General features: G+C 39.1%; 1 protein-coding gene across 1 annotated transcript in view; it reads right to left on the bottom strand.

Moving 5' to 3' along the window:
- ATXN10 (ataxin 10) overlaps nt 1-18,902 on the bottom strand; it is a 75,164-nt gene that overhangs the window by 53,941 nt on the left and 2,321 nt on the right. Inside the window, exons 3-4 of the mRNA XM_014307039.1 lie at nt 3,184-3,280; nt 2,135-2,299 (exon numbers count right to left, since the gene is read on the bottom strand). Of these exons, the coding sequence (XP_014162514.1) occupies nt 2,135-2,299; nt 3,184-3,280 (262 nt within the window). The remainder of the gene's footprint in view (nt 1-2,134; nt 2,300-3,183; nt 3,281-18,902) is intronic.

Below are 18,902 nucleotides of genomic sequence, written 5' to 3'. Positions count from 1 at the left end.
TTAACAGGGGAAGAACTGTCAGCTCATCAAAATAAAGACCCGAAAGGTGTGCTTGCATTCCTGGGATGGGTGAGGAATAGAGAATCCAAGTGTGCTGGCTGAATGGAGTAGTGAGCACTCCATGGAAGGGACTACATTACAGTCAATGGCCTTAAATCCAAATATTTATCCTGGATATCCTCCCTCTGTCCTAACAATTCACAACAGCAACTGCAAAAACAGTTTGAGCATCATAGTTGTTTACCTGTGGAACACACTGGGTACTGTCTTAGAGGAACATTAATTTTATAAATTTCAGTGTACAATAAAAGGGAATAAAATAATGAATAGAAATTCTGCCTATGTCCAAAACTTACCTAGTTATTAAAATAAAGAGTTCCAATACCTAAAAGCAGCAATTGACAGCAAGAAAGCTCAGTCAACAGGAAGAATAAATACACATGTGGCAGTCACTTCTTATTTGTTTTAACACGAAATCAGATGCTCCAGCTCAGAGACAAAAAGGTAGGCAGGAATTAAGTGGTATTTTTAACTTTAGGTAAGAACATTTTAATTTCAGTTACTTGTGAGTAAGCATTGAGCATAACCACCAAGAATAATCTGTATTTCAGTCCAGTCATATAATAGTGTAGAATGGTTACTGTGCACTTTTGCCAGCGGTGGCATAAGAGACCCAAACCTTTCCAACAGGACATTCTCTCTCTGCAAATGCCACAGCCATGCAAATTCCTCTCAGCAAGCCTACTGGGATGTAGATGTACTTCAGTGAGAGCTGAAGTACAGCTGCAAATTTTCAGTCTTAAGAATTTGCCCCTTTTTCATTTCAAGACTATCCTGAAAAGAGACCATTCTCCACCCACATCAAACATCCACAGTGGAGGTAACACATTTTCATCATAATATCAATTGAATCTACTTCACACTACAGAGATCAGGGAGATGCATCCCTCAGCATCTATTTTGATGCTGCATTTACTCTGTATTTTGATGCTGCATTTACTCTGTATTTACCTTCAAAACATAAATTTGCCACTACGACTTTGGTATCTCAGTCAAAACAAATTTCAAAAATTAAGGATAATCAGAATAATTATCTGAAAAGCAACACTTTACATGTGTGGTATTGACAGGTGACAGAACTAAGGACCTGGTTTGTCACTTTTGAAACAGAAGTCTCATTGTGTGACCCTAAACTTACATTTTGTTTTTTGAAAACTACTTATGTCATAAGCAAACTGACCCTGCCATTAAAAAAGCCCAGCCACAAACAAATTTGGGTCATTTTTTTCAGTACAAAAGAAAAGTAGAAAATGACATTTACTTTTCATTCAATCATAAGTCTGTGTTGAGACTTTCCATACAGCTTCTAAAGAACCAACAATTCTTCCTAATTAAATTTTAAATTCAAACATGACCTTAAAGAGAATGCTACTAAAACATACAATTAATTATTTTCCCCTTGGAACACACGGTGTAACAATTAGCTGAATGTGCATCCTTGCTATGGAGGGCAGCACATTTATCAAAGGCATATCTGACAACAATATTTAGAAGAATGGCCATTAGTAAAAAATACAAAAGTTCAGAGGGATAAAACCAATGATTAGGTGCTCCTAAAGTATGAAATGAAGATTCACAAAAAAAGTCTTCCCTATTCTGGTATAAAAATGACTGCATGTTGCAGTAAAAAAGGGCTATGTTAAAAAAGGAAAAAAGGAAAAACTCCAGGTTTTATGTAGCACTCCCAAGCAACAGACATACAAGTCTTCCTAGCATGACCTGTCTGCGAGACTATTCTGTGCTGACTTTAAAAAAATCTCCACAAGTATAAATTAGCTTGCATTCTAAACCCCATTTCATAAATGAAAGAAAACCAGACCATGATTTGAAAATTCCTATGTCCTCAACAAAAAATGGAGTCTTAATTTAGCAACAGTCAAAAGAGTCATGAAAATACCATGGAAATTATCTCTATTATAAACTACTAATTTCTAATTAGATCTTCATTTACTACTTTGCGATGTCACAAGTTTAGACATTTTAATATAGTGATTTACACCAGAAAAACATCTAATTAAGAAGTGAGGAAAAAGAAAATTTAAGAAAATGAAAAAGAAAATTTAAGGATACGTACGACCACTCAGAATCCAACTGCTCTTTGTAGACTCTCAGGACATGAAGAGGCACAGCCAAGTTTCCAGGATCCAGCAGTTCTCTCACTCGCTCTGAATTCAGGCAGGTGAACAGAACCATGCAGCAATAGGAGATAATTTTCTCATCACTGTATGTCAGACATGTCCTTCAAGAGAAAATAAGGAGTTAAGGGCAAGCTGAAATGGACCCTGGAAAAACAGGCAAGGGGCATTGAGCTTGCTGAGTTGTCCTTTGCTGTCTTTTAGAGAACCACAAGTTTGTCACTGCCTAAGAAGGGTAAAAGTCACCTGCAAGGAAAAATACCCAACCCACTGCTGAAGGTCAAACTTCACAGGAAGTTTACAAAATTAACGCTAAATTGGAACTGCTTTTCTTACCATAAAGTCTTCCTACACTTTTTACAACTGGGCTCCAAAAACCCATGGAGAATGATTATCAAATTGAATCGAAGTGCCTTTGTTACCAGCTTACTACAAAAAAATCTGGCTGAACACATCAACCATGCTGTCATGTGTCTGCACAAAATAGTTTATGTAATATTTCCTTACACATATGTCATCAAATCCCCAGGAAGATTTTCTGGGGAGGTTAGGAGGGGGATGGAAGGATTGAAAGAGATGAAGATTAAGGAACTTTTATAGACTACATCTGATCCACCAATACTGACAGAACTGCACAGCAGCAACATGAGAAAAGAAAATGCTGTGTTGCTGGAAATGTGTGTAACTACTTGAAAACATGTCTGAAATAAACTTAAGTTTGAAGCTCGTCATTCAAAACAGTTTTCTTCCAGTTTCTGTTAAATTACATCTATTTACTGATCGTTTAGAACAAGCAGGTTTTTAAAGGTTCTGACTCCTGTGGTTGACTAACAAAAACCATCAACAGGATATGGTCTCAACCAGCCCATTCTCACCAAAGTTATTTTTCAGAGTTTCATGGTGCTAGCAAAGGCACAACTATCATGTACAAAAGATTTGAATACAACCACAGAAATGACACTAGAAAAAAATCCACATCCATGCTTACAAGAAGAGATCTGGGAAAGCACACTTCCAAATGCTATTCTGGGAATCTCCATTTCCTGCTGCAATGTTTCCAAGAAACTGAAGACTACAACGAAGAGCTGAAAGAAATCCAGAAAATATATTAACGAGAGTTCAAAGAAACACTGATAAATTTCACAAAAATCCATACTTCAATATTCCAGATGCACACTGCAGAGTCCATCTCCAGGAAGCTTTAGGTGCAGCATTTCACAGGTACTGTACATAAATATTTGCATATTCTCTTCTAATACAAATAATTTTACAAAGTATTTTAGAATTACACTCAAGACTTGTCTGAGTACTACACACTGGTGGTTACAAGAACTAACTGAGAGGTTCTTGCTTCTCACATTATATTCTGGTTAGCTGGAAAAATCATTATAGATGATTATGATGTGCTCAGTACCTTCTATTCCAGAATTTCTATCCTAGAAAAATGAAAGACAGCTCTCCAAATAGCTCTGCCTCCATCTTTGACACTGAATTTAACATGGCTGATTTCTGTTCTTGCTCCAAAGGACTTATTTTAGCCTTCTCTCAATACAGATTTAAAATACAAAAAGATGACATTTCAACACACAAGTTAATATCCTAGAGCAGCCACCAAAAGGTGTAAAGTCATAAAACACAATAGCATGAACCCAAAGACTTCATGAAATTAAAACATTTATTTTGTCCCTATCAACAGCTCTCAATAGCCTGGCCCTTATTAATAAGTTGGCAGAGAAACTTGAAATTACATGTTCAAATCCAGTTTAACAGATAATACAAACAACAGCCTAATACACATGGAGGTGGCTATTCTTGCCAGGTTCTGCACATCTAAAATTAGATCTCTTGGAAAGGTGTTGTGCCCCTGTGCCAGTTGGCAGCCAGATTTCCTAAACAGGTCTGGGCATATGTCCTCTTGAGAACGAGAAGAAAGCAAGTCTGAGAAGTGGTCACTTGGGCTTAGAAAAAGGTTACTTTTTTTTGCCATATATATTTATATATAGACATAGATAGATAGATATTTAAGCCCAAAATATGTACGTATTCCCCAGAATACATCTTGAACTATATTCTCCTCTAGTTATTAAGATCTCTGTTCTCTCCCCCTGCACATCTGCACTGGTTTATTATTTTCTGCTCATCACTGCGCTTCCGTTTCTCCCACCCATCTGGTTCCCATCCTGCTGACTAAGGAGTTTCTGAAGGACAGCAAGCATGGGCATGCCAGCAGACATTTTATAGAAATACTTCCCTGCTAGAAAAAAACAAAACCTAGGCAGTAAATCCTAGGAACAGGGTATTATTTCCCTTGGTGAATTCCTTACCTATACAGCAATAAGAAAGGTTTCCCAAAGGAACATAAGGTTGGTTGACTATATTCCAATTTTTCCCTGAAATGTGCTTGACCTTTTTCAGCTACTACACCTTGGTTGTTTAGAAATTAGTCTGTCCAAAAAGTTCTACAGATGAAGGAAAAATGTTCAGGATCTTGTAAAGTTACCATTCTTACTGTACCAAAGAGGAAATGTCATGAACACATTTACAGTAATAAATAGCTACAAATTTCAGTATTTGTGAAACCAACCAACACTGCCCTTGTCCAACAGGGATGTCCTGAACAAGGGAGGAAGATACAGGAAAAAGTAACAATTCTGTGGATGCACCCATGGAAAAACCAGTTTCATCACTAAGTGCTTGTTCTTAACTAGTAGGAGTTAGGATTTTTCTTTTAATTTGAGTACACAAACCAATACATGGCTAAGTGGATATTCTGTAAGACTAAACAATCGCATCTATTCCCAGCTAAGCAGAGAGAGGATGCCTTGATAATGCAACATTTTGCCATACAAATACTCTCACATGAAGAATCTCAGCAATTTGGAAGATGTGATTCTACACACAGAAATAAGCACTCAAGGCAGCTGAGCAAAGCACGGGGTCCAGGTCACACACCATGTCCAGCAGCCGCAGAAAGAAAAGCACAGATGAAGAGGCACAAACAGCATGAAAAGCCATCATACCACACCTAGAGCAGCTCATCACAGCACATTCTCTGAACCACAGCACAGCAATATCTGTATGGTTGTGTTTAAAAAACCAACACCTCTCCCCCAGAACGCACAGGTGGTGTCTTGGAATACATAAATGTCTCATGCAGTGATTCTCTCCAAATATAACTCCATGGAAAATGTACTAGCCTAGCACCAAGCTACCAAGAGACAGTCAATTTTGATAGAAGCAATGAAAATCTATACTATGGTATTTATGCTTTAAATAAGAAATTCCCCCAAAATCCAACCAGAGAAGTTAACTCACAGCAAGGTATGTGTGTATTAACAAAAGCAAACACTGCCATAAAAGGAAACTATTGCATTTCAAACAAAGGAACTCTTTTCTTAGCATTCAGTTTCCATGTTTTCCTTTTCTGCTTTACCTCTATTGGACTTGACTGCTGCAGCATATATATGCTTGGATATCTGTACAATACAAATACTGCTTTTCTCCTCTTTTAAGAATTTCTTCATCATAAAATCACAGAACTAGAATTATTAAGCTTGGAAAAGACCTGTAAGATCATGAAGCCCAACTGTCCACCCAGCACAATCATGTTTACCACTAAAGCAGGTTCTCGGGTATCACATCCACACCTTTTGTGAATACCTCCAAGATGGTAACTCCACTGTCTCCCTGGGCAGTCCATTCCAATGCCTGCCCACCCATTCCATGAAGGAATTTTCCCTGATATCTAATGTGAACGTCCCCTGGCACAATTTGAGGCAATTTCCTTCCATGGTCCTTCCATGTCCTTACAGCAAAAGCAAGAAAATGTAGAAGGTGATGAAGACAGATTTCCATTCTGCCATCCAATCAATAAGCCATGAGCTTTCTGAAAGGAGGGAGAGGAAAAGAAAAACATAAAAGAGGGGGGGAAAAAAGACAAGAAAATTTCACTTATCCCCAAAAAATGTACAGAGCTTTAGTTTTACAAAGCTAAAAACAATATTCTGAAACAATTCTGTAGCTATCAGCATGGCTAAATTTTACTTTAAAAAAAGGTTACTCTGTGTGTGGTCAAGAAGAGTATTTTTAACCTGATGGTCAACCACGGTGAAATTGCATGTACTAAGATGTAACTTGTGATACACAAATCAACCCTGGAGCTGAAGAGATTTCCCCTCACCAAGATTTCAACAGCTCCTGTAAAAGCAGGTGTTCTTTAGCAAATACACAAATTACATGTTGCTTTCACAACCAGTCTGCAATGGCTTAAGGAGACTTTGCTAGGTTCTACAAAAATAACCTCTTTACACAACAGGGCAAAGGGTACAAGCAGAAACACTGACTCTTCACCTAATGAATTCTGGTACCTCAATGTTTGTCTCCATGTAAACTGAACATTTAGTCACTCAAGGCCACCCATGACAAAGGTGAGACAGCTGATACTTGATGGCCCTGTATGAAGATGGTTTAAATGCTCTCCAGCAGTTCAGTACCCTCAAGATCACAACTCCCTTTCTTCCTTCCAGTCCTTTATTATCACAGAACAACTGAGCCAGACTCCAGTGCATGCTTTTCATTTAATTATTATATTGACATTATCTCATTTAACGATTACCTGATATGGTCTAAAGGAGCACAGGACTCATCTGGTCCCACCTCCCTGCTCCAGCAGGGCCATCCCAGAGCCCAGAGCACAGGGTTGTGTCCAGAGGAGTCTGGAATATCTCCAGTGAGGAGACTCCTCACCCTCTCTGGACAATCTGTTCAGTGCCTGGGCATTGCCCAGGGCAGAAGTTCTGCCTCATGTCCAGGTGGAACCTCCTGGGCTCAGTTCCTGCCCGTGGCTCTGGTGCCATTGCTGGGCCCCAGAGCAGAGCCTGGGCCCTGCTCTGCCCCTCCCTGCACACAGGGACACCCAGGGCTGAGGGCCCCTCTCAGCTGGGGCTCCTCTCCAGGCTGGACAGCCCCAGCTCCCTCAGCCTTTCCCTGCCAGGGAGATGCTGCAGTCCACACAAAGACATCATTTCACACAGTGCCATCTGCAGAATCAGATTGTGTATTAGATGAAAATTAAAATCCCTGAAGTTCTGAGGACAAAGACTTTAAGCATTAGAATTTTAAAATTCAATATTTGTTTCCTTCTGTTTCACATGGTTAGAACAGAAGCCCATAAACATGTTCAGCAATCATTTCAAAAAACCTTGACAGCAACTGTAGAGGCTTAAAACAGTCCTAAGAGATTTCCATTCTCTTTATTTGGGCCAGACAACAACTGTGAGTACAAACCTCTGCCTTTACTGGAGTTATAAAACAATTAGAGATATAAAATAGATCCAACCAAAGCACATACAAAACTGTACATCACTGCTTGTCAGACTGCAAACATAATACTTAAAAACTTGCATCTCTCTTAATACTCTAACCAGTAGTAACACAGGAGAAATAGAGCTGGAGTGCCCCCTCTGCCCTGGGGCAGACACAAAGCCTAGGAAGTCATTGGACCACATCCCAGGCTCCCAAGAGCCTGCACACTTTCAGAGTCTCCTGAGAGCTTTGCAAATCTAAACTGTGGGCTGTCAGCTGCCATGCGGAGCAGCCCTGGCTGTTTGTACATAATCGCAGAATGCTCTGTGATAGACTGCCTGTCCCAGAAAAATAAAACTTCCAACTCAGCATAAGGTGCAGACCTCTATTACTATAAAATGTCAGTTTCCACCACTATCATCCGGTCATTGACTTGTTTCCTTGTGGCTGCAAGTTAAAGCAACTTCCAGTCATAAAGAGTTATTTGCCTCTTCACCACCATGAATCATACCACAAATACTGATGAAAATGTATTTTCCTTGGAAAACAGTCTGTCTAGACTACTGAAATTGAATGTACAATACACATATGGGCTCTGTCATTTAATGTTATTAAAATAGTACTTAGTATTTTATTGCTGTAAATAAAATCATTGTCTAGCTACCTTTTATACTTCCACCTTGGTGTTACTGCACTTGCTGCAGGGCAGACTAGAAACCCATTTTTACCACCTGTGGAACAGCAAGAATGTTGTGTTTAGCAAGTTTCTGCTCACCCTCCCCTCCATCTCCTTTACCTCGGAAACAAAGTCGCACTCTTACTTTTTTTTCTTTCCCTTTAGAAGTGCCAACTCTAATTTTAACAGAATGTTATGTGCATTGATTGGACAACTCTTGTATTCTTGGAAGATAAATGTCTAGGCAAAAGATCAACACTTTGTTCTGACTTAAAATGAGAATTTGATTTAAAGGCAAGTAAAATTCTTGCCATGCTATTAAAAACATGGGTCTACAAATAAATTAGAAGGGAGCTGGAAGAAACCATCAGACCACACATCAAATTAGCCTCTGATGCAAATTAAGTTCTAATGAGGTCTCATAATGGGAGATTAAATAAAAAACGTGTACATTTACTAAGAATCAGTTTGACAGACCTCTTGAGATCAGGTTCAAACCTACTCTGATTCATAAGCACTAGCAAGGCTTATTAAATGCAGCACTAGAACAATTTTCTCTGTCTCCTGTTATTTTAATTGCATCATTTCAGTTTTAGAAAGTAAACATAAATGTGCTCATTTCTTTAACAAATTATCTGTTAAAATCTAAAGGCATATGAAATAGGACTCCTGTTACATCCCCTCAAGTAGCAAAAGCACATGCCTGAGACTCTCCTATGTGAAGTGAAACATTTTTAAGTGCTTGCACACCTGGGAACTACCTTTATTAGCTTTCTGCATGCACTAGGATGTAAAATCTTGTTCTTGAGTCAGCCCAAAAGCTGAGCCTAAATCTAATGCAATGTCTCTTTAAAGGTCCTGCAGCAGGGCAATCAGCGAGTTTGAAGTACTGGGGAGTCTCAAACCAGGCTTAAACCATACCAGGAAACCAAGAAAAATAAGAAGGACTGGCCACCCACTATGCACTATTAGTGGTGTCTGACTGTGAGACACACTCCTCCTACATGATACTTTGCACAGGTCTGAAAAAAAAAAAGAAGAAAAAATTATTAACATGTAAAGTACTAACCAAGATTATGAACAAATATCTCCAATTACTTTTGATAGCATACTGTGTACGTTGTTTCATTTAACCCAAAATTTCCACTGAAGTGCTTATATTTGCCCTCAAAGAGCTGAATGATCTTTTTCTCTAAGTCTGTGCAAAGAGTATCAGACTTCCCCCCGCTTACTTGTACCATTTATATTCTGTACCTGGCTAATAAATGGACCACAGTCCTTTTGGAATACAGAATTACTAGCAAACTTGCACTTAGTATTTTTACTTGCATGTCCACATTAACGTACAGCACAGTTTTAGCATCAACTTTTTGGGGCATTATAATTTAATACCTGTAAAGGCAGCTTACCTCTTCTCATTGCCATGTTATGGCCCCTTTTGTACCACACATGGTATATGCCCAGAGGATGGAAGAAAAGGAAAGAACTTGATGTGTCTCACAAAATTTCTTGATGTATCTACACATCATGTAACTTGACAATATTCCCTAAACTCCTCAGTAAAAAGGGAGAGACACATTTCTTTCCAAGTCCAAAGCTGCTAGCAAAAAAGGGTGCTGCAGAATGGGACATGAAAGTCCTGTAGCTTTGTTATCTGGAAAGCCATGGTTAGACAACTCCCTCTTTTCCACCAGAACAATGCTCCTGTAACTGGGAGTATGGAAGTTGTGCCATGGCAATGATAATCAAACAGCTGAGAGAGTGACATGTGTAACTCCTACATAATTATAACCACTTGGATTTTTTTCCCAACAGGCAACAGATGCCTCCCATTGCTTCCCTCTGCCCAGATCTTCCTCTAGCTTCTTTTCACCCTCCTTCCATCTTCACTCTCCCTGAAGGAAAAAATATAGCCCCCTTGGGGCCTCTGTGGGAGACTCTTTAGAAGGGATATTTCCTCTCAGCACATGGGAAAAAAAGTTAAGCTTCTTCTCCCTGCATTAAATTTATGATGCTCTCTCTTTAGGAAGCTCTCTGCAATTAAAAGGTTTGTTTGCCCCATTCTTCCCACCTTTATCTTGAGATCCTAATGGCCCTGTAAAAAACATTGTGACCATCTTAAATCTAGGGATGTTTCTGTAAGGTTTGATTCACATATATCTGTGTAGAACAGAAACCTGCCTCATTATGAATCTTGCTGACATTATTTGCTGGGGTTGGGTAGGGGACACTAAAGAGCAAGGAAGGAAGGAAAGGACTTAAAGAACACTGTATTTAGAGATCCACAGAAATATAGGCATTACCATTCATTTCAAGCCTCAACCAAAGTAACCAGAAACCATTCTAATTAAATAGACATCAACAAACTCCTATTTCCTTTGTGCTCCAAGTGGATATCAGTCCACATTATAAAACCACTATGCATGTGGCATAAATCAGCAACATCTTGGCAGGCTATACTAGAAAGCCTCCAATTTGCAGGAGCAGGAAAAAAACAAACTAGCTCTACACACTGTCTAAAAGCTGTACCAGCAATGAGACCAGGGAAGCCCACAGGGCAGCCCACTGACCTACTAATTGTTCTGACTTAGAGATATTTCCCCAGGTTACTCTCTCTCCTAGAAGCAGGAAAATGATTTACAGACACTCAGACAGTCACTGCCTCTGCCTCCCAGTACAGCAATCAAAACATCTTTCCATGAGTACCACCACAAGGACAGCTTTGACCATCAGTACAAGGATCAAACTGCTGGGAAGCACCAGTTTTTTAATCACTATTTCAAAGTCTGCTTCCAATGCCAACCATGTCATCAGTACCTGACAGGCAAACCCCAATAGGCAGGATCTGGTCTGCAGTTCAAATTGTGCCTCCACAACTTGCTGCAATAAAATATTTTATACTCACATATACACAGTCGATAAAATAATTCAGTTCAGCACAGCTTAAACAGAGAAAAACAATTTACACAGGCCTGGACTAACAGAACAAGAGTGAATGCCTTCCCACTGCCAGAAGGCAGGGTTAGATGAGATATTATAGAGGAATTCTCCCCTGTGAAGGTGGTGAGGCCCTGGCACAAGCTGCCCAGAGAAGCTGTGGCTGCCTCAGCCCTGGAAGTGTCCAAGGCCAGGCTGGATGGGGCCTGGAGCAACCTGGGATAGTGGAACCATGGGAGGAAGTGTGGATGATCAAGATGATCTTCAAGATGATCTTTAATGCCCTTTCCAACCCAGGCCATTCTGTGATTCTAAATCAGACCTCTACTGCAGAAGCAGCAAGACTCAAGGAGAGAATCAAGCCCTCAGTAGGGAGAAAAAAACCCCTACCATGAATCACTGCATTCCAACAGTAGGACATTTAGACTACAGTTAGGAAAAGGGTTTAAAATGAGATGAGATCCTTCCATGGGACTAATAAGGGATAAACACAGCAAACTGGAGCTTACTATATTTGGAGACAAGAGTCTACAACTACTACAACAGGCTGTAGTAATGAAGATGCCAACCCTGCTGGAAGTTGGAAGCCCCAATCCCTCTTCCTTTTTTTCTCCATTAAGATAACAAAGTGCTGCATTTAAGTAGAGTCCCTGGTCCTACAATGGATCCTACAATGCTCTTCTTCAGTGGATCTAAACTCTCTCAAACCCCACCCTACTCCAAATCTTAAAAAGCGAAAAAAGAAATTAAGGCATGCATCAAGTTCCCACATTAATACCAGAAGTCACAGCCAGCATTATACAGACATGTCAGGTTGAAAACACTGGTGACACTGGCATTTACTCAAAATCTCAGCTCCTGCTGTATGACACCAATGCACACAAATGCCCCAGACCTGCAGGGCACAGGGAGCTGTGCGAGATCCAAAGTGTGGGAAATCCCAGTGAATGGGGCAAGAGTTAACCACTGCAGGTAAGGCCAGTACTACATGCACAAGAGCTAAAGAGAATTCTGTATTTGCTAACTCAGGACAACTCATCAGTTTGAGTGCTCTTGGTCCAGGTTTGGCTCTTTTTCTTTCACAGACAGCTGGAAGTGGTGTAAAGGTTGGTTCCCTGTTTTGGAGTTCCTGCAAAAAGGCCAAAGCACAAAGCCTTGGAACAATGACCTAAACCAAGACTCACCCAAATCAGAGTCTTTCCACAGCCTTCCATGAATTTTGGACCAAACTACAAGAACCAAGAGAACATTCTTGTCCACAGGAGGCTGCATCAGCTTGACATGATTTGGGAACGTGAAGTCACACATCCTTGCTGTAGGTGTTCTGAAGACAGTCAATTAACAATCTCTGCCAATATTCACCAAAACAGAGCAGAGACAGAACATTGTACAGTTAAAGCTTCCATACAGGGCAGGACTGGAGCATATGTGCATCTGGTAAGTTGCCAGTGCCCAGCAGCAAATTCTGCCTGTACCTTTAACCAGCCAAGGGACGACTGCCTATTTCTAGAAAACCTCACAACTGCTTCTTACCATGTATGTTTCTGGGAGATGTTCATATTCACTTTTAAGAGGAACTCTGACTCATTTAAGAAAAAAAAAAAAAAAAGAGGTAAACACAAGGGAAAAACAAGAACAACAACAAAAAACCCCAAATGGTAGAAAAGTACAAACCAATTACTTAAAACTTTCCTGTTTGGTAAAGTAGCAAAATGCTCTGAGCTATAGTAATTAGGGGATAGGAAAACTCAAAAAACAGAGGATTTTCTTAAGCTATGGAAACATGAAACCAAAATCCCAATACAAGTGCAACTAGTAGTTTACTTCTACCAGATAGCATATCGACTGATTGTTAGGGCACACACTCTGCAAATGCTAGAGACCATGAAAATCCCAATATTATTTTTACAGATTGGAAAAACACAAAGGCCAAAAACAACACCAATAACTCAAATAAAAAACTCATGCTTATGTTTACATAAAAGTTTGATGAGTATAATATATTCATCACACTCCCACAATTATTCCCTGAAAATACTATAAATATTATTTTGACAATGTAATTATAGTTTTTACTTTAACAGTGGCAGCAAAGTATTGGCACCAGTCCCCCATACAAAAACCCTAACAGACAAAGCAAAGATCACACATTGAAACTGGCAACTCCTAAGGTCAGAGCTGTCCTTTATTCTTATGTCTAAAAAAAGTCTGTTTAAAGTTAGCAGCTGGTTTATTTAAGCTGTAATACATATGTAGTTTTAATTATGCTAGCTGTAAGCAAAAGGAAACCCCAAATACAAAAATAAATGGTAGTGCAGATTTTTAAATTCTCTTTTCTTCCATGCAGCTGAGGTATGTTCTTTCATGCTACTTTTTGGGATTTAATCCCATGGACTATGGGTCTATTCAGGACCTGCTTTCTCCCTCTTCCTCTCCCTCAGAAGAAAAGCTAATGTGAACCTAAATTGAGAAATGTCACCTATCAACCATTCATGGTGACTGTATGACAGCTAAAATGGTCCAAGCTTTATACCCACTCACTCATTCCATGTAAATCAGCAAGTAACATGACTAGTACAAAAAAATCTGCAGCACAAGAATTTACTGTTTGGTCACAAACACCCTCAAGATCTCCAACCAAACAGTACGACTCCTCCTTCATAGATAAATATTTGGGGCACTGACGTGGGAAGAGAGGAAAGATTAACTTTCCTTCCTTAATCCTGCTGGTTTAAATTTAGTAGCCATTGTCTGTGAGAGTCTCCAAGACACAATTTAGAAATTACACCTTCTCCAAATCCCTATAAACAAGCCTGTTTGAAGACACTTGCTCAGTTACAGGCCTCTTTTTATAGACAATAAAAATCTGGTTTCCCAAATGCATTGGGTAAGCTCTGCTATGACGTCTGTCTAGCAAAAAGTTACTATCTGTGTTCCACCACACTTTCTAAGCAAGCTTTAAAATATTTATTTTTTATATAGAAAACATGAGCAGTAATTTGGAAATTAAACCATTCGATTGCAACATGATTAAAGAACTACAAAAAGAAGTGAAAGCAAAACGCAGGTTTCTAAAAGAATAAAAGAGAAGAATGAAAAATACTGGACAAGAGATAAAAGGGAAGCACAAAAGATGAGAGTTGACTCTTTCAGTCAATATTGGCATTCATTTAAGAACATTTAGGTTCCATAACTGACCACTATGTTTCCTGTTGATTTAAAATACTTCACTGATTGACCAGGCATTTCAAATAATTTCAAGCATAGGTGAAAGCTAGTTAGACTGTGATGCCAGTACATAAGACTCTAATGCTCAGATTTTCAAACTAACTAAGCCTTAAATGCCCAGATTTTTCTACTCACTTGTTCTGCAAAGGTACCACTCAAATGCATTTCCAGAAGTCCAAGTATTTACTTCTAGCTCATTCTCCTACTGCCAAAATAATCTTTTTAAGGGGACCATAGCCTTAGGGGAAGGCTTCTTCCCCTTTTCTTCTAGGGGAAGAAAATAAAGAAAGAGATAAATAAATATTGACAAGAAACAGTAAACAGTTAAGGACACATGGCTGCCCATTTAAGAAGGAATACAGGAAAACTAACTCAGTGTGCTTTAGCAGGCCTGAAAAGCATTTTCTTCCCTTGCTCTTCTGTACCTTCAAAATTAGCCAGTCTTGATTTTCCACTGTAATTCCAAACTGCCAATCCTTGAGTGCAGAAATGGAAAAGGTCAGAGCAAAGAAACATCTCCTGTTTTTTTCACTGAGTGAGGACAGAACTAAAAGTTTTGTTTCCCCTACACCCTCCTGAAAAAGCAGAAATCAGTTCACTGGAATTTACTCATTTTTGTTTTCAGGAATACTTCTGCTAACATTATTTAACTCTGTTTTACTCATGTTCTTCTTCAGAAAAACAAAAACATTTGATTAAATATCTCCTTTTCTGTAAACCTTTGAAAAGTACTTTGAATTAACACCTTTTTAGAACTGAGAAGGTATCCAATTTAGCAGCTGGAAATTTATTTCCTCTTGCCATTTATTCTCAGCCATCTCTCCCAAGGAAATGTCAACATGATTTTCTAGTACTATGTGAGCACGTACAGCTTATATTTAGTGACTTTTGAAACCCTGCATGTCTTAACCTTCAAAAGCTTATAAAAAAATCAAGTATCCTTCTCTGCTCAGCCATGTGATGCTCTCCTGTAGACCTCAGGGGAGCTTTTGTCTTCTTACTTCATCAAAGATGAAATTCTTCCATCCCATTTGGCTTTTACAAGAAACAATCTCTGGAAACTATACACAGGCCTAGGTCCCTTACATGTCATTTTTGAGGCATGTGCATAACCCTATGCTTTTTAAAATTTATTTTTAGCATCTGTGAAGGAGTGATGGTTTTATTTACACAAAGTTCTGAATTCAAAGGTTACTCATTGATATCTCATCTGCAGAGTGTTTCTCCTCCACACTGATGGATTACAAAATACTTCCAAAGGCACTTTCTTCCCAGACCATGAGCAACCCATAAAGCACCATGGGTCAAGAAAAACTGGGTTGTCATTAACTAAAAGAAAAATATGCATGAGAACCAATCAGGTCCAGAACAGCTGGAGCCGTTCAACAACACTGGGGATGAATCCATGGTACTACTAATGGTCTGGGTGGAAAGAGGAGAAAGGAAAAAAAGGCAGCTGATGAGAGAAAACAGAAGGATAAAGGAAAAAAGAGGATAAAAATAGGAGAAAGAAAAAGAAGGATAGGAAAAAAGGAGAGAAAAAAGAGAAAAAAAGACAAGAGGAAAAAACAACAAGAGGGAGAAAAAAAGCTCAAAGAAAGGAACATTTTTTATAGCTCCCTTATAAGAACACGGCACTTGTAGTACTTGAAAAATGTTTAAAATATCACATATTTTCCCACACATCCTCCCTCACCAAAGGAAGCATGAACAGGTGTTAGACATATGATATTCATGCTGCTGAACATCCTACCAGAAAATGCTCAGGTTACTATAATAAGCGCAGTATTAAAAAACTTACATAGAGTCATCTTTCATCACTGCTTTTAAAGGCATGCTGTAAGTTCTGTTCTGAAGAGAGTATCTGTAGCTGCTTAACTACACCTGAACACACTGCAGAAAATTGGAAGCAAAGTCAAATTCCTGTTCACGGATTCAAGCTATAATCCAATACATTTTAACCAAATTTCTGGATTTTGTAAAATTACGAGCAGAAACACTCCAAACCTTGCTCTAACAGGCAGCACACCTGGACACAGGTTTTGGCTGAGATCCCCAGCAGTGCCTGTGACACAAACACAGGCTCCAAACATTCTGTACCAGCAATGGTGTGGCAAGGAGGAAGAATGGGGGCAAACAGCTAACTCTAGCAATACCATAAAAGAAAGGACTAAAAATGTTTGTGGTTTTTTAATACAAGTATTAAAAAGAAAGGAGACTCTTACTACAGGGACAGCTGGATTGTACAAGGGATTGAACAATCTCTGAATGCTGTATGTATGAATTAACTATTTTTCAACCTACCTGAAGTTTCAAAGAGCTATTTCAGGACAGACATTCTAACTCACCTTCAAGGATTTTGGCCCACTGCCTTAGTGCTATATTATGTAATCAAAACAGTAACTTTTTCCACAGCTAGCTGGGACAAGCATTACAAACATACAGTAATTTATCTCATTTTTTAAAGCAGTGAAAAAAAGAAAAAGTAAGATCTACGGTGAAAACATGTAGTAGAGTTGTTTCAGTAAATATACTGAATTGACAAGCCAATATAACATGTATATAACCCCTGGGCAGCTATTTTTAAAGTACTACTCATAGCAGAGAGGATGCAAAGGAGTCTGGATTTATTTGAATAAATATTAGCAATAGTTTTTAGTCATACCACTTTGCACAACACCTCCTTTTTTGTTTCTTTGATCATGTCCTCTCCCTTAACCATCACATTAGTCACAGCAGTGGTCACACATTACATACTTTTTATTTCATTTCTAGTTTTATCCATTTGAAATTGTACTACACTGAACTTTCTTACAAAAATTAGCACACCACTCACTTACTAGCCTTAACAGCTACCAATGGATTAGAGTGCAAACCTGCCATAGATCAGGTTAAATGAATTTTTCAGTCTGTAGAAAGAATTTTTAATCTCATCTTTGTAAATACAATAATGTCGGAACTTCAAGTTTATTTAGCCTACAATAATTTGTGCTGGGAATTTTTCAAATGAACATGTGACAGTTCGGAACATAAACATTATTTAGTGCTGCTCACCCTGCAGTACAGCCTTACCTCCTCCTCCTTGTACTTTGTTGCTGTGGAAGCAATATGAAGGTATTTTAAAAACCTTAAGAAAATACACAGGCACCACGAGGGATCATCCAACCCAAGCAGCCATTTGAGAGAGGAAATGATACACACCCAAATGAACAACTTGAAATACTCCACTTAACACCTGCAAGAACAAAATACACTTGCTACTCTAGCCCTGTGACCTGATTTCCTATATGAAACATGAGGAGAATTATGAAACACAATCACAGTTAATAAATATAGTACCATTTACTAATTTCATGGGTCTCTTTTGTTTCAGCAGTCCAATTTAGCAATTTTCTTCAGTACAACTAACAGCCAAATTTAACAGTTAACTTTTGAGGTAAACCCTGCCGAAGGAACCTGTGCTCTAGGCACTACATTAACTTCCACTTACAACAAAGTTCATCAGATCACTCAGCAAGGAATTAGCAACATTTGCTTGCCTACAATTTTTCTGTTGTTGTACTAACATACATAGAATATATAAGACATGATCCTTGCAGAGGTTCCCCAAGGAGATCAATGCTACTTGCAGCATCAAATGAAGCACATACCCTGGGCCAATACAGCAAATCTTAACTCAGATGTATTTACTGAATGACTATGTAGAGTAGCACTCATAAAACAACTTCTACCAAAATTCTGTTAAAAACTCTCTTGTCAATGTCACCCTTATATTCAGTGTTGATAAACAGAGATTTTTACACCATCTTCTGGCTAGGAAAAAGTACCTGAAGCAGATAATCAAATTACTGGGTTTTACCCCCTTGGCTTTTTGCTCAATAGCATTCCCCTTCCTTCTTCAAACCCAAGAGCAGAGCCCAGCACACACACATGACAGCCCAGCAGGGACCAGCAGCCATCAGGCCAAAGGGAAGACCTGAGGCCATGCCTGCATCCAACAGTGAGCACACCCTGCTCCCTCTCCTGCAGGTGCTGGGCAGCACCTCTGGCAGGTGGCATTCTTACACCACTGTAGCATCTTCCTGATGCTTTCAAGGGGCTGAAGGTGGCAAGCCCACTTTACCTGTACAGCTTTGTAAACCCACTGCTGTCCAAGGCCCCAGCACACATAATGACAGGCTGGACAGTGTCACCATGATATTTTCTGAAAAAATCCTCTTTGCTCAGGATTTTCTCCAGGGAAGCTGAGAAGCCTCAGAGAGAAATGTAGACAATAATTATCTGACTCGCTTCTCCCTGTTTTGCTGCTTTGGAATGTGGCTTGGACATTGTTTACCAACAGGTGAATGTTTGATTGGTTCCATGTAAATTGTTTTTCTTAATGGCCAATCACAGTCCAGCTGTGTTGGACTCTCTGGTCAGTCACAGGTTTTTATTATTCATTCTTGTCTAGCCTTCTGATGTATCCTCTCTCTTTCTTTAGTATAGTTTTTGTATAGCATAACTGTAACTGTATGACAGCTGTTTCACCTGCTTTCACAAAACAGCAGAAAAGCAGCAGC

The sequence above is a fragment of the Geospiza fortis genome, unplaced genomic scaffold (genome assembly GCF_000277835.1).
Source record: "Geospiza fortis unplaced genomic scaffold, GeoFor_1.0 scaffold10, whole genome shotgun sequence".
NCBI classification, from domain to species: Eukaryota; Metazoa; Chordata; class Aves; order Passeriformes; family Thraupidae; genus Geospiza; species Geospiza fortis.
This window is presented reverse-complemented; position numbering and strand designations above follow the sequence as displayed.